The 24,749-nt window shown below is 57.1% G+C and overlaps 1 protein-coding gene across 10 annotated transcripts; it reads right to left on the bottom strand.

Moving 5' to 3' along the window:
- On the bottom strand, positions 1 to 24,025 carry TTLL1 (TTL family tubulin polyglutamylase complex subunit L1). 10 transcript variants are annotated; one of them, XM_079143306.1, is made up of 13 exons: positions 23,720 to 24,020; positions 23,154 to 23,214; positions 19,316 to 19,387; positions 18,118 to 18,252; positions 16,427 to 16,543; positions 15,271 to 15,479; positions 14,660 to 14,840; positions 11,893 to 12,027; positions 11,513 to 11,621; positions 8,798 to 8,941; positions 5,336 to 5,422; positions 3,012 to 3,175; positions 1 to 267 (listed from the first exon to the last, which is right to left on the bottom strand). In XM_079143306.1, exons 5-13 carry the CDS (start codon positions 16,537 to 16,539, stop codon positions 138 to 140), a joined length of 1,272 nt encoding a protein of 423 aa, XP_078999432.1. In that variant the 5' UTR covers positions 16,540 to 16,543; positions 18,118 to 18,252; positions 19,316 to 19,387; positions 23,154 to 23,214; positions 23,720 to 24,020; the 3' UTR covers positions 1 to 137. The 10 variants fall into 10 exon arrangements, 8 of the variants coding, with proteins under 8 accessions (XP_078999432.1, XP_078999433.1, XP_078999435.1 ...); XM_079143307.1 differs by having other exon boundaries at positions 18,118 to 18,256; XR_013764323.1 differs by lacking the exon at positions 18,118 to 18,252 and adding an exon at positions 8,347 to 8,398 and having other exon boundaries at positions 135 to 267; positions 3,012 to 3,146; positions 23,720 to 24,025.
- Positions 24,026 to 24,749: the final 724 nt, after the last annotated feature.

The raw sequence follows: 24,749 nt of genomic DNA on the forward strand, positions 1-24,749 counted from the left end.
TTCCAAAGAAGTGCCTTTATTTACAGGGTTCAGGAAAGGAGAACTCTAGAAAAAGGAAATTCCAAAATAGGTCTTCGGTGGGGTCCGGGGAGGTGAGTCGCTGGCGAAGGCCCAGTGGGGCTGCGCTCCTGCCGGTGTCACTTCCAGGTCGACAGGGCGGATCTTCCTGAGTCTCTCGTCCGGCTTGCCCTGGGCCCCAGGGGCTGCCCTGGTCGACTTCTGAGCTCTCGGTCGGCCCCGTCGCTCTGCGCCAGCTCCTCGTCGTACCTGGAAACAGACCCTCTCCAGGATCACAGGGAGCTCCCGCGCACACGTCCTCGCCCCTGAGCCCTGGCCCCTGGCCCACCCTCCCACCTGCCCACAGGTAGCTTTAGCAGCCTCTGGCCTTGAGGATGCCTGGTTCAACTGCTGTTGAGGACAGGGCCCCGCCCACCCTGCAGTGGTCCCAACAGACGCTGGCAATGAACAGGGAGGAGACACCGCCGGTCAGCCCTGTGCAGTGAGGGGAGGACCCACACCTCGACTCTCCACACAGCACCCCAGGTGGGACTTGACAGGAGGGGACAGGTCAGGCATGTGACTCCAGCAGGCCCATGTCCCCCGGCCCAGTTCCCCCGCTGCCTGCTTTCTGAGGATCACGGGCACAGGCGGCGTGAGCGGTGTGGGAAGTGCCTGGAGTCTGAAGGGGCTGGGCTGGAGCCGGGTGCGTCAGAGTGAGTCCCTGCCCTTCCACTGCAGTGGGCCTCCCGGGTCCCTCAGGGTGGAAGGACGCCACACACACCTGGAGCAGCTCCAGTGAACAGGGCCACTCCTGTCACGGCTGCCCACAGCCCCCAGCTCAGAGCTCCTGCCGCCGCTCAGTGACGTGCATCCTGCCTGCAGACCTCTGTGTCACACAAACGGCCGAGGAGCGGGTCTGCTGCAGGCTGCACTCTGCTTCTGACGAGGGTGTGCTTCTGCTCTGGGGTTACTCCCAGGGTCTGTAGTACGGAGCCCCAGCTGGAAGAACACCTGTGCTGTGCCCCTGGTGGCAGAAGCCCAGGGAGGGGCAGCCCAGGTGCCCACTCTCCACGGGCAGGCTCCTCCAGCCCGCCCTGCCCTGGGGCAGGACGGCAGGACATCACCTGGCACTCCCTCCTCCCAGCCTGGTCAGAGAGGCCTGGCTACAGTCCTGAGCACACCAGGAAGCCAGGCACAGGACTCCCCAGGGGCATGAGAGCTCTGCTGATGGCAGAAAGCGGGGGTTCTCCCAAAGAGTCCCTGGCCCTCTGCACAGGCCAGAGGCCCCGTCCCTGGAGACTATGGCCCCCAGAGACCCATCCACATGCTACCACCACATCGCTTGCTCTGTGTCTGCATCGCTCACTGAGGGCTCAGGGACGCTGCCTGTGTCTCCTGGCCACCCCTAGCACCTTGCGCAGCGGGAAGGCGGGCCAGAGCGGGGCTGCAGCAGGACGGGGTCTGTGCAGCCTGAAAACCACAACCAGCAAAGCATCATGTGGTGGTGGCTGGGACAGGCGGGCTGTGCCCCGACGCTCCGGCCAGCTGGGGAGCTCATGGAAGACAGCGACGCAGCTCATCCAAGGGCCCTTCCTAGGTGGGCAAGCTTTCTTTCTGGGTTTTGACAGGCAGACAGTCACCGTTTGTTTTGTCTCCTCGCTTTTTGGCGGTACCAGACGGAGTCCAGGATCCTGCGCATGCTCGGCAGACGCTCTGCCCTGAGCTACACCCCAGCCCTTTGCATCGTTTGGTTTCAGCCAGGGTCTTGCTAACTTGCTGAGGCTGGCCTTGAACTTGCGATCACCCTGCCTCGGCCTCCCCGCCACTGGGATCACAGGCGTGCGCCACCGCACCCGCTACTGTCTGGGTTCTGAAGTGTTTTTTAAAGGCTGTGAAACCAGAGCTGGCAGCCTCAGAGCAGACCCTGGGGGGGCAGATGCACAATGCTGGCCTCGTGATGCCAAGACGGGGGACACCCTAGGGGGCACCTGCTTCTGGGCCGCACTGTGTGACTTAGGGCGCGTGCCTTCCCGCTGCCCACCTCCTGCTCTTCACACTGGCAAGGCCGAAGCACCGGCCTTGATGGCGTGATACTGGGTGACCCATGGCCTGGAGCGGGGACAGGGTCGGCTTTGAGGACGAAGCCCTCTCACAGCCCCTCCATTCAGCACCACCTACTGCGGCAGCTGGGCCCACACTGGAGAGAACCAGAGGCCCTAGGACGAGGATGCTCAATAGATGGGTGACCTTCTCCAACTCAAAGCAGGGCCTCCGTGCCTGTGCTCCACGGCCTGTGCAGGGGGCCTCTGGCCTATCCTCAGGGAGGGCACGGGGCCAGCCCGCACTCCCAACCCACCAGGCACTCACTGCCCCCGCTGGGGCCTCAGGCTCCAGCCCACAGGGCTCTGCAGATGACCTGTCCCCCTCACACCACCCTTCACTTCCCACACTGCCAACCAGAGGGGCTCTGCCAGGCCCGGTCTGACCCACCCACACTCTGGCTGTGCTTCTAGAACTCTCCATCCATCCTCAGCAACCCCCACACAACGCCAGGTCCCTCTCTTCCACGTCACAGCATGAGGGGACCACACTTCAGTCAGAATACTCTCCTCTCCTTACAGGATCAAGCGTGTGAAGCGCTCGGCAGCTCCCAGCAGCAGTGAGCCCTCAGGACAGCCAGGAAAGGCACTGTCCCTCCCGCTGCAGGACAATCGCCCGGCCGCAGCTTACGAGGTACACCACGGCCCACACAGCCGCAGGGAGCTCCTCAACATCACAGCCCTGAGGTGGAGCTCGTGAGCTGGGTGGCCCGCAGGAGCCCAGCCCCATGTCCACCCTGCTCCCAGCTGTCCCGCCCCCCACAGTGCCTGAGCAGAACGGACAGTCTAGCTTTTCTGTGAGCACCCCACAACAGCACCCACGATGACACACTCTGCCCCAAACACCCACACGGGGCCTTGGCACCCCTCAGTGTGGATCCCAGGACAACTGCAGAGTCACACACAACTTACAGAATTTCGTAATTGCCAAGAACTTCCTTTGGAGGGGACTTGTTCCACTTGCAGTCAGGAATTTCGCCATTGGGGACCGCAATGTTGAGGGTGTCGTTAATCAGGTTGTACTTAAGGATTCGATCGTTGGCAGTGCTGGAGGTAAGAGATGGGGACGCGTTTACCTAAGAGAGGAAAACAGTCTTCACTGTATCCCTTCCTCCTCCAGAGAGCGCCAGGCCCTACAGGACGCACACGGCTGCCCAGTTCAGGTGGCCGTCGTAAGTTAACATGACATAAATGATATTATTTAATAACAGTATTAGGTTATGTAACATTCCCATCTTGTATGAAAAATGTTTTGTGATCTACTTTTATTAGCTGTTAAACAAAGCAGAACTGATGTTTACAAATAGGCTTAGGGTTAGAATCTATAAATCAGTTCTCTCTCCCATAACACCCTGGGGTCAGCATAAATATAATCTTAATATCACCTGAAATCACACCCCACTCCGTCCTAAGTACCAAGAGCCACCCAGGACTAGGTCAGTGACCCAATGACCCTGACACATAGCAGTGTGGGGTTTGAAGAAAATTAAAGGGCTCACCAGGAAAGCAATATTTTAACTCTAACGAGGAACCAGACGCACGGAGCTGGTCCCCAAGGCCTCTGGGGAGTGAGGCAATGCCATAACCCCTCGGTTAAATGCAGACGTTCACCCGTGGAGAGGTCCGCAGGCCTGGGTCGCAGCCTATTTACTCCTATGTCAGACGTGGTTCTGATGACCTTGGTTAGCTGTTCCAGGCCACGGGAGACTCAAGGCAGCAAGCCTGTAACTGTTCAGGTTTCTCCCATTATATAATTTCCTTATGCTGCCGGGGGATCTAATGTAGACATTGTCAGGAATCGCAGGATCTCAGTTGCCTTTAAAATTACCACTGTAGGCCAGGCATGGTGGCACATGCTTATATTTCCAGTGGCTTGGGAGGGTGAGGCCGGAGGATCATGAGTTCAAAGCCAGACTCAGCAACTTAGGCCCTAAGCAACTCAGTGAGACCCCCGTCTCTAAATAAAACACAAAAAAATGGCTGGGGATGTGGCTCAGTGGTCAAGTGCCCTGGGTTCAGTCCCCAGTATTACTCACTCAATTTTAAAAAAAGAAAAGGAATAAATAATGGTCTAGCTGGGTGTGGTACCCGCCTATAATTCCAGCTACTAGGGAGGCTAAGGCAGGAGGGTCACAAGCTTGAGGCCAGCCTGGGCAACTTAGTGAGCCTATCTCAAAAAAAAGTAAAATAAAAAAAATAAATAAAAAGGGCTGGGGGAGTGCTCAGTGGTATAGTACCCCTGGGTTCAAACCCCAGTACCACACACATGTGTAAAACAGAGAAAAAGTGATCACATTTAGGATGCTAGCTCATTAAAGAAAGCTTGACTTCCATTCAAGTTACTGTGTTTAAGACGCAGGAAAAGAAGACATTATATACCTATCCCCTGCCCCCAACACAAGAGCTTTGGCAGCAGAGCAAGCGGTTACCTGGAGAACACCAGAGCAGAACCAGCCTGCCTGCTGGCACCTGGGCTCTTCCAGCCGCTTCCGTGGGGTCTCTGACTCCCTAACCTCCCGAGCCCCGCACTACAATGAAGAGAACCTGGGGCTTCCTGGCTTGAACGGGGCTGGGTGAGAGGACCCGTGCTCTGAGTGGCAGGTGGTCATGAACCCGCAGAGCAGGAACGCCTCGTTCCCACAGCATGGACAAGTCCACACTTCTGCCCTGGCTGTGGATGAACTGAGGACCTGGCCAGGTGCGCGTGGTGGGTCACCAGGAAAGGGCCTCTGCACAGCAGGGTGCACACGCCCCAGTGCCCCTGGCACAGTCAGCACTGCATCCTCTACCCCTGGGAACAGGCAGATAAATCCACTTCCAAACTGCCTTCGCACAGGCTGAGGAACGAGAAGAACACTCTTTCCTCTGGACAGCAGGCTACTGCCAACCAAGGGCTTGGGGTTTGTGAGGCCTTTCCTGGAGAGGAACGACACCCCCACGGGAATCAAGGGACAGGGGCAGGACTGGTGGAACACACGCTAGTCTGAAAGCCCCCAGGCTCCAGTGTCCCGAGCTCATCTGAAGATGGGTCACAGCCCCACGGCTCCCCTGGGAGGGGCTCACGGGAGAGAGGGTCCCGGAGTGCTCTCCTGCCTCAGCCACCGGTGACTGCCCAGCCCAAGCCTCCGTCCCAGTCCTCCTGCCTGGCCTGGGAACACCTGGTCGGGGCTCCGGGCCATTCTGGGCAGAGCACGGGGGGGGGCTGCGTGGCGCTCCAGGCGCAGGCGCTCGGTCACCTCGATCAGCCAGGGCTTCAGCTTGTCGTCGATGATGATGTCGTAGCCATAGCACTCGAAGCAGTGCTTGTCGTTGTTCATCACCGGCTGCGGGGAGAGACGGTCACGCGGCTGCTGGCATCGCAGGGCGCAGCCCACGCTCCCGGGCCCAGCGGGCCCGCCCACCACCCTGACTTCCTGTGACCAGCCTGTCCCGCCTTTCTCCTCCCTCCCCAGGGCCCTCCACCCGAGACCAGGGAAGCAGTGACTCTCTCCGCATCCTGCTTGGCAGAGGCTCCGCATAGTCGGCCCTGAACATCTGTCGGCATGAGGCTGTCCCCAGTCACACAAGTCCAGTCCAAGCCTGGGCACTGGGGAGAAGGCCCTGTGGCTGTCACAGACAGGCTGTCCCGCGGCCACTCGCCACCTCCTCTCGGCCCTGTGCAACCTGAGTGTTGGATTACGAAGCTCTGCTTCCAGTGACAAGTAAATCCGCTGGCTTATGGATTCTCAATTTCCTTGGTAATTTTCAATTCCATTCCACTTAAGTATACCTTAAATAAACTGTTTTCCAGGAGCATTAAAAACAACCCAGGTGGGTATGGTGGCAACATGCCTGTAGCCCCAGCATGTCTCGGGAGGTTGGGGCAGGAGGAGGATTATAAATTCAAGGCTAGTATCAGCAACTCAGCAAGGCCCTAAGCAACTTAGTGAGACCTGTCTCCAAAAAAGAAAAAAAGAAAAGAAAAGGGGCTGAGGATGTGGTTCAGTGGTTAAAGGCCCTGGGTTCAATCCCTGGTGCAACCAAACCAAACCAAACCAAAACTAACCCAGCTGCCTGCTCAGTATGCAGATTCCTGGGCCCTCCCCGTGTCCACCCCTAGGAGTGGCCCAGGTCAGTAGTTTCAAGTGCCCTCCAGGGATTCCTGTGCATCCCACAGTCAGTGAACCCTAGAGACAGGGAGGTGAGGCCTTTTCGTTCCCTGGTAGGCATGTGGCCTCCACTTAGACAAAACTCTTGAGTTCAGTGGAAAGCCTCGGGGACACAGCCTGGGAGCCCTCCTCACCCACTGAGGGAGGGAAGCTGGGCTGCAGTGGCCGCTTCCTCGAGGAACTTAGTGGCTGACATCACCCCCAAAAGCCTGGTGTCCAGACCCTGACAGTGCTTGGACCTTGTCCCAGAAAACCTGTCAGGACAAGTTGACGGTTGTCCCCCAAACCCTGCTCCGTCTCCAGCCTCGGCACACTGCCCCTCACCCCACCCCCTCCTCTTCTGGCTCCTGGGCCCCTAGCGCCCCAGAGCCTACCTCCCGCGCTGCGTCAGGCACTCTGACCCACGTTTCCTGTCTGCCCCCACCCTGGATCCTCTGGAGAGGCGTACCTGGTAACCAGGTGACTGAACAGTCGTAAGTGAATAAAAGCTGCGTGAGTAAACCCACCCCAGACCCTCAGAGCCCCAGAGATCCAAAAGCTTGGCCGAGGCAGCTAAGCCCAGGAGGAACCAGCAGGGACACTGCCAAGAGGGCCACAAACAGCTCAGTCTTTCCTGATCAGCCAGCCAGATGTCCTCAGAGCCGCCAATCCAGGGGTCTAAACCGCCCTAGAGGCGGCTGACAGAGCTGGCTGACCAGGGCGTCGCACACCACCAGGTCTACACCCGGAACCCCAGCCCCTCAGAGCCGGAGCCAGGAGAACCCTGACTCAAGGCTGCCTCGGCAAGACCCTGTCTCAAAATCAGAAATAAAAGGGCTGGGGGTGGGGCTCAGAAGAACACCCCTGGGTTCAATGGATCGCCCCTGGGTTGGATCCATTATTTGTGGGGGGTGGGAGGGAAGGATGGAGGAAGGAAGGAAGGAATAGATAGACAGATAGACAGACGGCACCTAACTCCTCTCGGTCGGTAAACTAACCTCTAGAGCATGGTTACCAGCCTCTGAGACGCTGGTGTCTGGCCCAACTCACTGACACGCATCAGACAGAACAGGCAGGCTCGGGGCTCAACCCACAGCTGAACTGGCACACCCCCACCCATGACTGCCACCCTACCCCTAGGTAGAGACGCTTCCATCAACCAACAGGAAGGTGTGGAACTCAGTCCCCAGATGAATCCCAGCAGCCACCTAGCTCCTGGGTCTTTCTCCTCTGAATCTTCAACACAAACCAAAGACAAAGCCTCAGAGCACCCTGGAGAGCAGGAAGTGATCCGGAAAGGCCCTGGAGGCACCTCTTTCTGCTTGAGGCTTCCCTTTGCAGTTTCTGTGGAGCCCAGCACACGCTGGCTGACCACAGGCAGGCAGGGAGGAAGGCTTCCAGGCAGCCCCGCTCAGCCTGCGCTTCTAGGGTGCCCTCCTTCCCAAGGTCCTCAGGCCCCAGGGCCACGGGCTGCGGTAAGGCTGGCATGTGAGGGGCTGGGGCTGGGGCTCAGCGGTGAGCGCTTGCCTCGCACGTGTGAGGCGCTGGGTTTGATCCTCAGCACCATATAAAAATGAACAAGTGGGCTGGGGAGGTAGCTCAGCTGGCAGAGTGCTTGCCTCGCAAGCACAAGGCCCTGAGTTCGATCCCCAGCACTACAAAAATAAAGAAATAAATAAAATAAAAATAAAAATGAATAAATGAAATAAAGATGTTGCCCATCTAGGACTAAAAAAAAAAAGACTGGGATGTGGCCTGCACCCTCCACTCCACGGTGACAGATCACTGACCCAGGCTGTGTGTCCTCGATCCTACGCCGGAGTGGGTGGTCTGTCAGGGGCCAGCTCAGCAGCAGAACCACAGACCACGCCAGGCCACGAGCAGAGGGACCGGACTCCTGTGAGGGCCTCGGCAGTGGGCAGATGCCTCCTCGCCCGTGACGGCTCAGGCGGGAGGACTGCCTGGGCTTTGGCCAGAAGCTGTCCCTCCACTTCTCAGTTCTGGGGCCCAGCCCCCACTTTCTTGTGGGTCATGGGGGTGATTACACGGCTCAGAGATAGAAAGCAGGAGCCGTCGGTGGGGCTCTGATTACTCCCCCTCCTCCCCACGCAGATGCACACCTGCTTCAGAACACACGAGCTGCAGACCAGCAAACAGACCAAAGGTGTGAGGCTGGAGAAGAAGGGAGGAAGACGATCTCAGCTCTAAATGGCCACAAAATGCCCAAACATCCAGTTCCACAGGAACATTCACCCTTGAGCCAGTGGGCACAGGAGAGCTGACGACGGTGTTGGGGGACCCTGGACTTTTGCAGAGAACACAGAGCCTGTGGCCAAACCTGGCAAGCTGGACCCAGTCACTGGAGTGGTGCTGGTCCAGGGCGGCCTCTCCTGAAACCACCTCGGCCTCTGGCAGACATGCAGGCAGTGGGAATGCGCACACTGGCGTTTTCAGCAGAAGAGCAGGGACGCCCTGGTGGCGGGCACATCCTGACACCTCCTGAGGACCTCCAGCCTGCTGTGCCAGGCTTCCAGGGGTCGAGCCCGTCTGGTCCCTGAACCAGGCACTCACCGCCACGGCCTTCAGGGACTGCACGATGATCCAGTGGATCTCATCGAACAGCTTGCTGGTCACTTCTTTGCCGCGAGTGCTCTCCAGGTAGAGCCGAAGATTGTTCACGGTCCACTTGCCCCCGTGGATGTGGTTGTAGTCCTCCTGGTGACGGAAAAGGAGGACAGGGCCCCTTCAAGCAATGCACCTGGGGAATCCAGTCACCTGCTCTCCCATCCCTCCAAGGTCCTTCGAGTGCCTCCTAGGGGTGGGCAGATGGGTCCCCTGCCTGGCAGGGCTCTGAGCCTCCTAAATATCGACTCTACAGTGTGCCCAGAACTGACCTCACAGCCTGTGCTGTGGAGGGCCACCCAGGCCCCCTTCAGGCAGGCACTCCTGCCTCCAGCAGAGACCCTCCAGGGAGCTGCCCCTTCCAAGGTTATGCCTGCCAGGGCCTGGCTGATGCCAGCGTGGGCCCTCACCCAGCTCCTGCAGACACCCAGCTCTACAGCGCCACCTGCTGTCAGCCGGGGCTCTGCTGCAGCTGTGGCAGCTCTGCTAGCCCAATGGTGGCCTTGCCCTCCTCCCTGCCTTCGAATGCTGCTCCTCAGGATGAGCCCCCGCACCTCTTGCACGCTGATCCTGCCTCAGTCTCCCACCTGGAAAAGCCAAGACACTACAGCTGGGTGGGCACAGGGGCACCTGCCTGTAATCCTAGTGACTTAGGGAGCCAAGGCAAGAGGATCCCAAGTTTGAGGCCAGCCTCAGTCACTTAGCAAGACTCCGACTCAAAATTAAAAAAATAAAACAAACAGGGCTGGGGATGTGGCTCAGTGGTGAAGCACCTCTGGGTTCCATCTCCAGTACCAAAACATAAAAAACGCCACTGATGTGACTCTCTAACAGCCAGCAACATCACCAATATGGTGACACTCATTTCACGAGCAGGAAGGTGGACTCAGAGAGGCTGCCACGGGCCCAAGCTCTTGTCCTGGGCTGACGTGGCGCCGGCCTTAGCCCAGGTTTCTGACGCCAGGTAGCACTTTCCTGTTTCTCCATCCCTGCAAACTAGTTGGCCTCTGGAGGCCCAGGTGAAGGAGGCCCAGCCACTGGCCCAGCTAACCCCACAGTCTCCCTGGCCTGCCTTGCCATCTGGCCATCTGAGTTCCCTTGAGCCGTCTCTCTGGCAGTCACCTTGGATTCCAGGAACGCAGGTCTGACCGATAAACCTCTGCGGACAAAAGGCTAAAGCCCCTCCCCCAGCATCAGTGACCTCTTGTTGCCAGCACACTCAGTGTGGGGACCCTGAGCCCAGGGACCAGGGGACCTGCTGTGCCAGCTCTGAGTCCCGGCCTCGCTCGCCTTCCCTCTGCCCGGCCCTCGGAGACAGATCCCAGGTCACCAGACCTCACTGCTCTTCCTGGCACAGCCACACCCACAGCGAAGCTCCCTTCCTGCCCTCCCCACTGCTCCTCGAGGACTGGCACTTGGGGACTGCCCAGCCGGGGCTGCCCTCTAACACTGGTAACACAAAGGCATCACATGTGACGAGTCTGGGACTTCATTTTCAAAGTATGAGGCTGAGAAGCGTGAAGCCAAACACCAGCAGCCTCATCAGGACAGAGACCACACTGAAAGCCACGGTGCTTGGCCGGCTAGGTGGATCGAGCGTGCGCGTGCATGTGTGCGGCATGGGGCCCGAACCCAGGGGTGCCTCACCACTGGGCGCAGCTCCAGCCCTTTCTTCTTTTTTGTTTTAATGTTTTTAGTTGCAAATGTACACAACGCCTCTTTTGTATTTATTTATTTTTATGTGGTGCTGAGGATTGAACCCAGAGCTTCATACGTGCTAGGCGGGCACATTACCACTGAGCCCCAGCTCCAGCCCCACTCCCAGCCCCTTCTATTATTATTATTATTATTATTATTATTATTATTTTAATCTTGAGAGGGGATCTCACTATATTGCTGAGATTGGTCTCAAACTCGAGATCCTCCTGCTTCAGCCTCCTGAGTCCCTGGGATTACAGGCAGCTGGATACATTTATTTTTGGTTGAAGATGACATTTTTATTTATTTATTTTTATGTGGTGCTGAGGATTGAACCCGTGCCTCACATGTGCCAAGCAAGACCTCGGCCACTGAGCCCCAGCTCCAGCCCCTCCTCCCCTTATTTTGATGCATTTTTTAACCTGTATTTTCAACTTAAGACAGATTTATGAGCCCATCATAGCACAAGGAGCATCTCTTTTTTTTTTTTTTTTTTGTGGTACTGGGGATTGAACCCAGGGCCTTGTGCTTGCAAGGCAAGCACTCTACCAGCTGAGCTATCTCCCCAGCCCTTTTTTTTTTTTTTAATATATATTTTTTAGCTGTAGGCAGCAGATACAATACCTTTATTTATTTCTATACGGTGCTGAGGATCGAACCTAGGTGTTCTAGGCGAGCGTTCCACCACTGAGCCAAACCCCAGCCCACAAGGAGCAGCTAAATCTACTATTTCCTTTTATTGTTGGACAAACAGGCTCAAGATGGAACTGACTTGCCCAAGGTCACCAAACCAGAAAGGTGGGGTCTGAACCTGTGGGCTCCTTTCTCCGAGAGCACTCCGTCCCCCAAGCAGGCACCCGGCCCCAGACCCCTTGCACCAGGACGCACCCTCCACACGGCTCCCAGGCCACCCGTTCTCTCCTGCAGACAGGAGAGCGGCCACACGGCAGGAGGGAAGCCACTCACCCCATGCTTCTGGATGGCCACGTTGGTGAGGTGGACGAACATGTTGTCCAGCTCGCTGGTGCTCGGGGTGTACTTCACAGTGCAAAACCGGCAAAAGCCCAGCTTGTACCTGGGGGAGTTCAGCTGACTCAGACTCTGAGGAGCCCAGGGGAAACGTGCCACTTTGCTCTCTAAAAGGAGTGGCTTCTGCGCTTGCTCTGACCGTTCACAGGCGCTGCTGCTTATCTGTCAGGTTCCCGGGCATCGGGTTCCCAGCTCGCGTGCTCCCAGCACCTGCCTGAACCCACACCGTCCTGCTGAACCCCTTGCCTGGCGAAGGAGCCGCACAGGAGGCCCAGGCAGGCCGGGATGGGGCTGGCACCAGGCAGAGCGGCTCTTACATGTAGCAGCGCAGCGGGCGGTAGGTGGACACCAGGACGTACAGGCGCAGGTCGAACTTCCTCCCACCGATGAGCAGCGGGTTGCTGACGTACAGCGAGATCACGTAGGCCTCCTTGGTGGACTGCGGCACGAACCTGCGCACGAGTCGGGACCACCGATGAGAGACAGCATGGGCACCTCGGAGAAGGGCCAGCCAAGGGCGGCCCTCACGGGGCTAGGATCCCTGCGCTGGATGGAGCTCAGCAGTCAAGTGCTTGCCTAGCAAAGCCCTGTGTTTAACCCCCAGTACGGAAACAGAATTTTTTTTCTGTGAAACACACTGTTAAGAAAACATAAAGACCAGCCACAAACAGGGAGGAAATATTCTAAAAAAAGACGTCTGATAAAGGACCGTTATCCCAAGCACACGAAGAACTCTGAAACGCAACAACATGCACCTCGGGAAAAATGGATGACGACCTCAGAGACCCCCCAGCAAATACAGGTGGCAGCGACGGGCTCTCGGAGATGCTCCGCCTGAAAGGCCATCGGGGCCCATGTCCGACAACGGATGCTAACACAGCCAGAAGGGTCAGGCCCGGAACACTGTCCACACCAAGCGCCCACAAGGACACGGAGCCGCAGAACCGCTCTCACGGCTGCGAGTGCGAAGCGGGACAGCCGCTTGGGAAGATGTTTGGCTCTGGGGCTGAACCTGGGGGTGCTGTGTCACTGAGCTACATCCCCAGCCCTTTGAATCTTTTATTTTGACAGTCTTGCTAAGTTGCTGAGGCTGGCCTTGACCTTGTGATCCTCCTGCCTCAGCCTCCTGAGTTTCGAGGATTACAGGCGTGTGCCACCATGTCCAGGTAGCTAGGAACTCTCTAAAAAACTAAACACACTCTTGCCATAAAATCTATCAATCAGACCCCTTGGTATCTACCCAAACGAGGTGAGACCTTAAGTCCCTGCAGAACTGTGCACAAGGATGTTTACAGCAGCTTTATTCTTAACTATCCAAAAGTTAGAAGCAACTGAGATGTCCTTCAGCAAGTGAGGGATAAATAATCTGTGGTCCAGCCAGGCGCAGTGGCCCATGCCTATAATCCCAGCAGCTCAGGAGGCTGAGACAGGAGGATCGCAAGTTCAAAGCCAGCCGCAGCAAAAGCGAGGTGCTAAGCAACTCAGCAAGACACTGTCTCTAAATAAAATACAAAATAGGGCTCGGGATGCGCCTCAGGGGTCAAGGGGCCCCGAGTTCTATCCCCAGTACCAAGAAGAAAAAAAAAACCTGCAGTCCATCCAGATCATGGAATATTATTCAGTAGTAAAAAGAAAGAAAAGAGACGTCAATGCATGTCATGCACTTAAGAGAACCTAAAGGCATACTGCTGTGACAGAAACCAGGGTGAAGGCCATATGTGGTGGATTCCTCCTCGGTGGCTCTACAGAAAAGACAAGGGGACAGCAAGGAGACCAGAGGCTGCCAGAGGCTGGGGGAGGGGGAGGGAGGACCGGTGGAGCGTAGAAGGTCAGCGCAGTGACACTGCTCCGCGTGCTGCAGACGGGAGGCCCGTCACCAGAACCTGGTCCAGACCAGAGTGGACAGCACGGAGTGAACCTGATGGAGACAGTGACCTGAGGGATGCGCCAGTGCAGTGGGTCAGCTACGAGCAGCGCCCCCTGCAGGGGACTGTGGATGGTGGCGGGTGGGTGCCTGGAAAGCTCTGCGGTGAGTCCAAAACTGCACCGAAAGTCCCAAAAATATTGAGAGTAAAGATGGAAGGGACAGTTAGTGGGTCGCAAGCACTGCTTCCCACAGAGTCTGGTCCATCAGGGAAGAAGCGGGGTGATGGGGATTCACGGAGGACACCCCTGCCCTGCCCAGAGGACAGCGCCAGGAGCTAGAGCCTGCCCCTGGGGGCCCAGGAGGGAACCCACCTGAGGAAGAGAGCACGGCTGACTGAGGGGTGCTGCCCAACGAGGCATCCCCGCCACCCTGGGGTCTCCTGACACGCGAGGCATCAACCCCTGGAAAGGGTGACACCAGGCCTTGCTCCAGGGGCCCCGGGCACTTGGGAAAAGCTAAGGACACCCCAAAGGTAGAGAGGAGCCGGCAACCCAGGAAGAATCTGGACTTGACCTACCAACCAGTGCACGAGGACACTGACCAGCCTGTGGCTCGGTGCGCTCGCTGGCACTGCCCCACCGGCTTCCCCCATGTTAACTCCTTCCACCCACGAGACAGCAATGTCATTAGTGTCCCCAGTGTACTAGGTAAAGAAACAGGCACTGCTGAGCACGGTGGCACACGCTGCAATCCCATGACTCAGGAGGCAGAGGCAGGACGGTTGCAAGTTGGAGGCCAGCCTCAGCAATTTAGGGAGACCATGTCTCAAAACAAAAGATAAAAAGGGCTAGGGGTGTGGCTCAGTGGTAACGTACACCCGAGTTCAATACTAAGTTCCAAACCAAACCAGACAAGAAAAACACCACACAAAACATATTCAGCAGTAAGTGCTGGGCTCGAACCCCAGAGGGCTGAGGCGCCAGCCTCAACACCTAGCCCCCATACTGGGCAGGCCTCACGCCAGCCTGTGGACAAGTCGCCTCAGGGAGAGTCTGTGGCTGACACTATCACAGTCACAGAGCCCTGCTAGGTCGCCACACCACAAACAAGGCACAGCTAGGAAAGCAGGCGAGGGTCACCCAGCTGGTGGCCAGGCTGTGGGATGCTCCCGGCTGCTAACTAGAACCCAGCACACGGACGGGGCGGGCTGCACTCACGTGGATGTCTTGCTGTCCCGCGACCACTTCTTGATCTGTGAGAGCTTGTTGATGAGGAAGATGCCCTTGCCCTGGGCTTTGCCACAGGGCTTCATGATCCAGGTGCTGGACGGGCTCTTCCTGAACTCCTCCACGAACAGGTTGTAGTCCGCGGGCAGCATGTAGGTAACTGGAACAAAGTCTGAAAGGCCAAGCCCAGTGCCGTGAGCCACCGCCGCGAGTGCCTGTCGACCCCCGTCCCCACCACCAGGGCCTCACACGACCAGGACTCCGCAGCTGGAGTCCCGTGCACGCCAAGGGTTCCCTTCACTGGGCTCCACTGGCCCCGACTTCACAAGCTGGGCGTGGTTCCCCACAGCAGCCTGGGAGCAAGGCAGCCGGCACCTCTCCTTCAGCAGATGAAGAGACTCGCCATCCAGCGGCCTGCCTCCATCACCAGGCGCGAGGGACACAGCGTCCTCCCAGGGGTCTCCTGTGCACAGGCACCTGTGGGCCCCACCCACCCGCCAGACTCCCGAGGGGAGAGCAGCCCACAGAGCCCGCACCCCCACCTCAGCCTCGGCCCCGTGAGGAACAGCTGCCGCCTTGGGCTGAGCGGGGAAGGCACGCACCCAGGTAGAGGTACTTCCCGTTCTCGTCCTTCTCTGCCAGGGGGCTCCCTTCCTTCTCCAGCTCCTTCCGGTATCTTTTGATGTTCTTCACCATCAGATCCTTGCGGGTGAGCTCGTAGTGGTTGGGGAAGTGGTTGACAATCTGGTCGTCTGAGAGCCGGTACCCGGTCTCCACGCTGAACACGTTCCGGATGGTCTGCACGCTCATCCTGAAGCACAAGCACAGGGCACCAAGGCTGCGGTCTCACCAAGCCTGCGCCCAGCGCCCAGGGATGGCGGACCCGACTGAGGCAGCGTCCAGGGACTGCCCAGATAGGAGCTAATAAATGTTCACTGATGAGAGAGAGGAGTGCCAACAAGTGCAAGACAGACCCTTCCAGACTCAGGAAGCCCACTTCTGCAGTGGCGGCACCCAGATTCAGAAAGGCCATCGACCTTTAACGTCGAAAGCACAGGGCTGGTGAGGCCCTAAGTAACTCAGTGAGGCCTTCTCTCTACATAAAATAGAGAGAAGGGCTGACGATGCGGCTCGGTGGTGGAGCACCCCCAGGTTCAATCCCCAGTACCAAAAACACAAAGAAGTCACAGGGGTTACGTGAGGGTGGAGTTAGCACGTCACGTTCTCGGAACGACTACAGAGAATGGGCAACGGCAGAAACGGAAACCCATCCCTTCACGTTCCGTCATCGCCTGGTGCTGAGGATGGAACCCCAGGCCTTGCGCGTGCCAGGCTCTACCTCGCAGCCACCTAGTCATCTTAAATTGTGACACAGGGTCTCACTAAGTTGCCCATGCTGGCCTTGAACTCACGCCCTCCAGGCTACAAGAGAGAAGCCAGGGAGGAACCGACCCGCTCCAAGGCCCCCTCCCCGTTCTGGGCACCGACTGCAGCCAACATGGGCAGGAAGGCGGGGGCTGGGCTCCCCCTTGCCCACACTTCCTCAGCACTGATCCCACGTGCTCATGCCAACCACCGTGGACCTAAGAAGCACAAGGTGGCGAGGTGGGGTGACCGCAAGGGAGGGAACCGTCCCCACGTGCTCAGGAAGCCCCTCAGGAAGCGCAGCAGGAAGCACGGAGGCACCTGCGTGGACGCGCGGGAGGTGGTCACGCTCAGAAGCACCCAGAGACGCCGACTCCAGCCTCCTGTACTCACCAGTAAAAGTTCCAGTCCTCATTTTCTGTCACTTGGACCCATCCTCTCTTCTCAAAGTTATTGATCAGCACCGACTTCTCAATATCAGTGACCCATTTCACTTTTCCTGCCATAATCCTGGAAGAGACCGTGCCAGTTAAATTCCCTCAAAGGGGAGGACGCCTCTAAGGCGCTGCCACAGCCCAAGCTCCTTCTCACTCGCCCTCAGGGTTTCCAGCCAAGGGCGACCCCAGCCCCCAGGCAATGTCCAGGGACCTGTCCTCATCACAGCTCGGGGAGGGGATGCTTCTGGCATCCAGGGTAAGAGGCGAGGGACGCTGCTCTCAGCAGAGTGCCCGACAAGCCTCCAGCACCAGGCCAGCAGCATGAGGCGGCGAAGCCCTGGCCTGGCGGGCGGTACAGGAGGCAAGGACACCGTCACCAACGACGTCCAACCTTGACCCAGTAAGACCCAAAGCAGAGGCCGGGGGGCTGCTCAGACAGTGAGGAGGCCGTCCAAGGAGGGGCCTGCGAGCTGACTCCCCAGCACCGCATTTCCCCTGAGCCCCTACCCCTCACCCTACCACACTCCACAACCACCGTGACCGTGCAGTGCGTAGATACCACACCTCTCCCAGGAGGTGACTCCATGTGCTTGAAGCAGAGACCCTGACCCTCACCTGCTTCTCCAGGTACACCTGTGCCACCTGTCTTCACCCTCTCTGTCCTCACCATGCTTATCTCCTGATTTTGATTTTAGGTTTTTTCTTTTCGGGGGGGTTCTGGGGATTGAACCCAGTACTTCACCACTGAGCTACAACCCCAGCCCTTTTTAATTTTGAGACAAGGTCTTACTAAGCTCTGAGGCTGGACTTGAACTTGCAACCCCCCGCCTCGGCCTCCTGAGTTGCTGGGATCACCACTGTGCCAGCGGCTACAAAGGCTCCTCTGCCCTCCTGTCCACCTGCAGCCCTGCTCCCTGCTGCAACCGCCCACTCATCTGCCAGGACAAGTTGGAGTCACTTCCTCTGTAAAGCCCCCGGCCCTGCACGCCAGGCACGCGTGCAGGCAGCACCCTGCAGTTCTCCATCTGTCCCTACGCAGGTTGGAGCTGCCTCTCCTCACCACTGTGCCCGGGGCCCACTCCGTGCCTGGCATATGGTGGATCCTCAGTTCAGACAGACGGACTGGCTGGAGCCAAGGTTCCTGACCGCCCCAGGCCTCACACCCTCCTCCAAATAGTGATTTTCAAATTGCTCAAGCAGCACAGGCTGCCAGGCCCCAGCTCCAGCCAGGGAAGATGCTCAGTACACCACCGCGTAGGATTTCACCTGAAGGGCGGTAGCGAGCAGAGCAGGGCACGCCCAGGGCCTCCAGGAGCTGCCAGGGCCTTTATGAACTGCACCCGCTCCGCTTCAGGGTACTTGTTGGGGCTGAAAAGAGATGGGCAGGTAAAAGGTGGCACTAACACAATGGCTGCCTGCCCATCCTCTGGCCAGCTGACAGCATCGAAGAGTGGGGACTGTGGTGGAATATGGGCTGTGCAGCCCAGCCCCACCACTCACTAGCTGTGGGTCCCTGGGCATGTGACTTAACCTCTCTGAGCTTCTATTTCCTCATTTATAAAGTAGGATGAGAACGGTATCTACCGCGTCCTGGGGCTCCAGCAAGGGCCCAGTGACTGAACATACAGAAAGCTCCAAGAACAATACCTGGCACGCGAAAGCACTCAGGAAATATTCAAGATTGGTGAGGTGCAGGGGTGCACACCTATAATCCCAGCAACTCGGGAGGCCGAAGCAGAAGGATCACGAGTTTGAGGCCAGCCTCAGCAACTTAGCGAGACCCTGTCTCAAGAACAAAAATAAAAAGGGCTGGGGATACAGCTCTGGGGTAGAGTGCTTGCCTACCAGGCCCCAGTCCACAGACACCCGCCACCGCCCCAGCGTCGCCAGTGCTGCCCTCCTCGCTATATGGAGCAGGAAGCTGAGGTCAGGGTTAAGAGCCCGGGCAAGAACCAGACCCAAGGAGTCACCGTGGCCTGACTCAAACCCAGGACGATCGTGCCCGTCCCACACAGCCCACTGCGGCCCTCCACGGACCTGGCCTTCAGCGAGGAGATGCAAACGGCCAGTCTAACTGCGTTCTGCAGACCAGGTGTCACATGGACGACTACCGCTGGTGTGTGGTCACCACAAAGAGCGTCGGTGTCACTGCACTGAAGATGGCAGAGGTGCCACGAGAGCTGCCTGCGTGCTTGCTGTGGGCTCGGGTCCCAGACTGAGCAAGTCCCCTGCCTCAGGGACACGTCAACACCAGTGGCCAAGGCTATCCGACATTTCACTACTTGAAGTCTGCCCCGCAGACCCTGCCCTCCTCTGCCCTCTGACCGCGGGAGCAGATTCCAAGGGAGATTCACTCCCCAGCCCTATCACACCACCGTTCACAGGGCTGCGGACTGAAACCAAGTCTCAGTTGTGCACAGTGGTGCACGCCTGTAATCCCAGCAGCTCAGGAGGCTAAGACAGGAGGATCCAAGTTAGAGGCCAGCCTCAACAATCTAGCAAGATCCTGTCTACATCCTGGGGATGTAGCCCAGCGGCAAAGCGCCCCTAGGTTAGATTCCCATACAACAAAGTCTCATGGACAACCTCACTCCAGTTATAGCCTCACACCTGGTCTGTGACAGGACTGAATACTGACAGTCTTGGCAACTGACAGAATGCTCCAGTGGATGGTCCCCAAAACCAAGGGAGATGTGGCAAATGTTCCCATCCCCTCTCTGCAGAACAAGAAGTGGAGCCTCGGAGGCCAGTGCTTTCTCAGCACCCCCCCCCCCTCCTCCTGGCCCCACCCCTCCCCTGGGGAGTGGGGAACGGTCCCTGTTGGGAACATGGCAGGTCTACCTACCATAGATCCTTCTGGAACCGCAGGGTCACCCAAGTTCTTTCCAGTTTCACTGACTCTGGCCTCTGGTTTTACCTAAAACGAAGTTTACGCACAGGTGAAATGTACAGGCACAGTGGACAGATCCAGGAGACATCTGAGAAACTTAGAAATGAAGCAAGACCCTGACCCGCCAGAACGTTCAGGGACAGGTCCTGTTCACTGAGTGTGCACCAGGAGGTGCTCTGTCTTCCCTCCTGGGGTAAAGGGTGCTGGGTGCTGGGTGACTTCACCTGCTGGCTCCAGCTGGCCTCTTTACTGAAGCCCATTTATACTATCAGGGCCTGCAGGGGCCAAAAGGCAGACTCCTCCCCACACAGGAGGAATGTGGACCTGTTGTGGCTGGGTGTGGTGGCACAGGCCTATAGTCCCGGCAGCTCAGGAGGACCGCAAGTTCAAAGCCAGCCTCAGAAACTTAGCAAGGCCCTACGTAACTTAGCAAGACCCTGTCTGAAAATAAAAAATAAACAGGGCTGGGGAGGTGGCTTAGTAGTTAAACACCCTGAGTTCAATTCGTGGTACCAAAAAAAAAAAAAAAAAAAGAGTTTACATTTGGAACCTAACCTCCAAATTCATATGTGATTTGGAGGTGGGGTCTTGGAGGTAAAGAGGAATACATGAGGTCATGAGGGTGCACTACTCACGACGGCATTACTGGCTTTCTAAGAGGAAAAGACCTGAGCTAGCATGTTTGCTCTGACTCACTGCGTGAAGCCCTCTGCCACATTGATGTGCACAGAACCCTTGCCAGATGTGGTCACCTGACCCTGACCCTGAGCCAAATCAACGGTTTCTTTGGAGCTGGGGATGGAACCCAGGGCCCTGCCTGTGCATGCTAAGCACATGCTCTACCACTGGGACACCCCAGCTCTAAACTTCTATTTTTTTATAAATTATCTGGTCTCAGGTATTTTGTTATAGCATCAGAAAACAGATTGCAGCAGGCTCAGAGAGTAAAAAGTGGAGTAGGGGCTACATCATCTCCGTCCCCCTCCCGCCCATCCCTGGTGACTTCGGCTTACATGTCCCTCCCCTGTCAGACTCCTGCGGGGCAGGGTGACTGACTCATCTCTGCACATCAGCACCTAGACAGTGCCAGGCACAGTGAGAGGGCTCAGAAATTTCCTGTAGAACAGATAAATGAACCAACTAGTCAGTCTTTACAATGTAGAAGACCAAGTTGACTCCTTCCCGACCCCAAGTAAGACTAAGTCCTTTTCCTTAGACGACTAAATAAAAAACTGGTATCAGATTGTTTCATTATCACTTTCTCCTGAAACAGAAAAGCAAACGTCTGGTAAAGTGATGCATCATGAACTTGGTGTGTTCCACGTCCACTGGTTCATGGGGATTCACGCGTCTGAATTTTAAGCCTCTGGGAGAGCCACTTCCCAACCAAGCATCATGAAGACCCGACCAAGAAAAACAGATGTTCTAACCTTCAGGCTGAACCCAGCTCAAGACTAGCTGGGGCTGTCACCACCAACACAGAGCCATCCCAGAACCCAGGCGCTTTACTATGGGAAGAGCAAGTGGGTGGCTCCTGGGCCTGGGTGGGTCTTCTGAAGGTGGGGCACGGGGTTCCCCAAGGGGACCTGGGCCTCAGGCCCACCACGGTCTAGCTTCTCATCTACCTGCTCGGTGGCAGGTCTGTCACCAGGACAAGCTGACCCAGGGAGGCGAGACACACAGAACACCCTGCAGCCCCGCGACAGCCAAGCGCTTCCGCAAGCTGACAGCCACGCTCCACTGTGGCCTGGGGAGGAGGCGGGTCCTAGGGCAGCCGACGCACCGCGCCAGCTCTGCCCCAAAGGTTCCAAACCCGAGCCTTCTCCACGACCGCCTGTCCTGACGGCGGCCCAGGCCATCCTCACCGCAGCGCCCCCTCCTCCACCCAGCAGCAGACTGCCCTGTGGGTACATCGGACCAAGCCACCTGCTCGCAGCTTCCCACACTTGGGGAATAAAGCGAGTCCATGGCTCCTACGAGGCCGGCCACACCCACCTGGGCCCATCCCTTCTCCTGCCGGTCTCCCAACAACCCCTCTCGAGCCCCCGCCATCCTTCAGCTCCCCACAGCCACCAAGCGGCAGGTCTTAAGTTTTGCTCTTCCCTTAGATCTGCCCCTTCCCACAGGGTGGCCCCAGCGAGTGGCCTTCCCTGACCACCAGTCTCAATCCTCCCAAAACTACCACATTGTCACTTGACAGCAGTCACAGTGTACACATTCCAAGACACCAGTGGACACCTGAACCAAACACAGTACCAACCCTACACTGTTTTTTCCTATACACACATCCTGTGATGAGCTTTCACCTTTTCACTTACAGGAAGCGCTTCCTGCTTCTCTTTGGCATATCTAAACAGCCAGCGCACCACTCTGGTACTCTGAGACCACTATTAAGTAAAATAAGGGCTCCTTCAACACAAGCATTGCAGTACCTCAAGAACCACTCCTGACAACTGGGTGAGTGGCACACACCTATAGTCCCAGATTATAGTCCCAGATATTTGGGAGGCTGAGGCAGGAGGACTTCTTGCATCCAGGAATGAAATGCCACCCTGGGCAACATAGTGAGACCTCCATATCAAAAAAGAAAAAAAAAAAAAAAGGTTAACCTCATAAACAAGATGTCTACCAAGTAACTACTGAGCAGGTAGCATATACTGAATGGATACAGAGAACAAAGTGGGACAGATTTGATCACAATAATCAAAGCATATAATTTAGAACTTATAAGTTGTTTATTCTGGAATTTTCTATTTTAATGTTTTCAGACCACAACTAAACACACATATTGAAACCACGGATAAGTGGGACTACTCTCCAAGGCATGACAGTCCAGAGCTACTCAAGGCACGGTTCAAAGACTGGCAGCACTGGCATCACCTGGAGTTTCCAGAAACAAAGAGTCTTAGGGCTGGTGTGTAGCTCTGTAGTGGAGTGCTTGTCTATTATGTGCAAGGCACTGGTTCCACCCACAGCACAGATGGAAGGAAGAAAGGAAGGAAGACAGATTCGTGAGCACCACACAATGATTCAGACTCTTTAGGACAAGAGCGCAGGAAGCTGTCTTGAGCTGCCAGGTGATTCTATGCACGCTTAAATTAGAAGGTAATTGGTCTATTTTTGTGTATTTGGTGATTATCCTTCAACAGACACATCACCCTCATGAGAACCTTACCTTCTACTGAATCCCCAGCACTCACAACAGTGTCTAGCAACAGCAGGTGCTCAATAAATATTTGATGAATTAACAAAAATAAAAAATTAATTTCATCTGCACAGGATTAAAAAGTGCTATTTGTGCCAACCAGTGAATTAGGTGAAATCCTACCCTACGGCAGCTGTTCTTAAGAAGAGACCACTAAAGAATCACACATAAAGCTGGGTACAGTGACACACACATGTAATCCTAGGAACTCAGAAGGCTGAGGTAGGAGGATTGCAAGTTTGAGGCCAGCCTAAGCAACTTGTGAGCCCCTGTCTCAAATTAAAAAATAGAAAGGACTGAAGATGTGCCTCAGGGATAAAGTGCCTCTGGGTTCAATCTCCAGTATAAAGGGAAAAAAGAAAAAAAAAAAAAAAAAAAAAAGAATCAGCCCTAGACGCAGCATTATTACAAGCATGCAGCTTCAGGATGGCGGGAGAGCTGAATCCTTGGGAATATGGGGACATCTGCCTGTCACAGCAAGCCTACAACCCCAGGAGGGCAGCCGCTTTGCCAGCAGGCTTTCACCTCCCGCAGTTACAAAAGCCAAGCCAACCTTGCAAGAAGAGCAAGTAGCAGAAAAGAACTTACAGTCATGAGAAGCATTTCACCCTTCCGGGGCCAGCCATCAGAAAATGGTCCAACAAGCTTTCTTTGAAAGGGAGAAAAGAGCCATCTTGAATAGTAAATAACAAGGTGAATGACCGCTGCACACCGACAGGGCCTCGGCAGCTGTGTTGTCCCTCTCCACGCCCCCACTGGGTGATGGTGCCATGCTGCACCGCCAGGGGAGGGCGGGACCTGCCTTTCCTGCCAGCACTGTAACATGCTCCTTAATGTTTCCCAAACAAAGAACCTGCTCTGCCAAGTCCCTAACGGCTTCGGATGAGAAGCCGGTGCCTTCCATCCGCCCCCGCCACTCCGCGCGGTGAGGACCAGCCCCGCCCCGCCGCGCCCTGGTAACCGGGAGGGGGGACGCCGTGCTCCAGGCCCCCCGAGAGATCCGGGCAGGAAGGGAACACGGGGCTCCGTCCCCTCGACACAAGTACGGTCAACGGTCCCTGCAAAAGATGCCAACCGAAGCCCTGCGGCTGCAGACCGCCGGAAACGTCGAGGGGCCCCGAAAGCCCGGGGTGACGAGAATAAGATGCAATTACAGTAATCGGAGGCACAGGGAGTCCCGGGAACCCAGGAGGACGCGGCTCGGCGGCGCGCGGCAGTCTGCAGGACGCGGGTGCGGCGACCGCACCCCAACCGCACGGCCGCGGCCGCAGAGGCGAGGCGAGGCACGCGCACGCGCACGAGCGCCGACCGCACCCGGCGCCCGGGATTGGCGGCCTCCCGCGGGCCGCAGTCCTCGGCACGGGCGCGGGGAGCGCGCGGGACGGCGGCCGGGGCCCCGCCTCGCCCGCTGCAGCGCCAGCCGGAGGACGCCGCCCACCGCCGGGCGCTCCGGGCCGCCGCGCGGCCCGCTTCCGGGGCGGCGCCCTGGCAACCGAAGACGCGGCTGCCGGCTCGGCGACTACTTCCGGGTCAGGCATGGCGCGCGGGTGTCTGCGTCCCCGACCGCAGGATCCCGCTGCCTCCCGGGCTTAGGTCCTAGGAAACGCCCCGCTGTCCACCCTCGCGACCTAAAGGCCCGGGAATGAGGCTGAGAAGGGCCCCGGGAGCGCGCCGAGCGCAGGGGTGGGAGGCAGAGCAGGATGACGACCGGCCCGGGCCGCACCGCTGTTACCTCCCCTAGCGCTCAGGTGCCCAGCCTGGAAAGTTGCGGCGCGGGGAGCACCTACCGCTAGGAGGGACCGCTCACAGTAAGGCCCCCTCAGAGGTCACCTCGTCTGCGAAGCCCTCCTAAAAGTAACTGTGCGTATTCTTAATAAACTCTTCTGTTAAGCAGCAGCAGCCCGGCCCGTGCGGCGGACCACGCCTGTGATCCCTGTAGCTCAGGGGCTGAGGCAGGAGGATCCCAAGTTCAAAGCCAGCCTCAGCAATTTAGCGAGGCCCTAAGCAACTCAGCGAGACCCTGTGTATAAGTAAAATATAAAAACGTGCTGGGATGTGACTCAGTGGTTAAGCACCCCCGGGTTAAAACTGAAACCGGAATATGTCAATCTCAGCTCTAAAAACCAAGTGTGTGGCTTCAGGCAAGTGCTTCTTTGGGTCTCAGTTTCTTTATATGTAAATCGG

Source organism: Sciurus vulgaris (assembly GCF_902686455.1).
Source record: "Sciurus vulgaris genome assembly, chromosome: 5".
Lineage (NCBI taxonomy): Eukaryota > Metazoa > Chordata > Mammalia > Rodentia > Sciuridae > Sciurus > Sciurus vulgaris.

Bases quoted from the DNA above. Each gene is read 5' to 3' on its own strand.
- TTLL1 (XM_079143312.1), bottom strand. From the start codon at position 16,539: ATGGCAGGAAAAGTGAAATGGGTCACTGATATTGAGAAGTCGGTGCTG. The intron at 12,028-14,659 runs GTGAGTGCAGCC...ACTCGTGCGCAG, and splicing joins CGGGACAGCAAGACATCCAC to GTTCGTGCCGCAGTCCACCA. The intron at 3,176-5,335 runs GTGACCGAGCGC...TTCCTCTCTTAG, and splicing joins TGAAGCCCTGGCTGATCGAG to GTAAACGCGTCCCCATCTCT.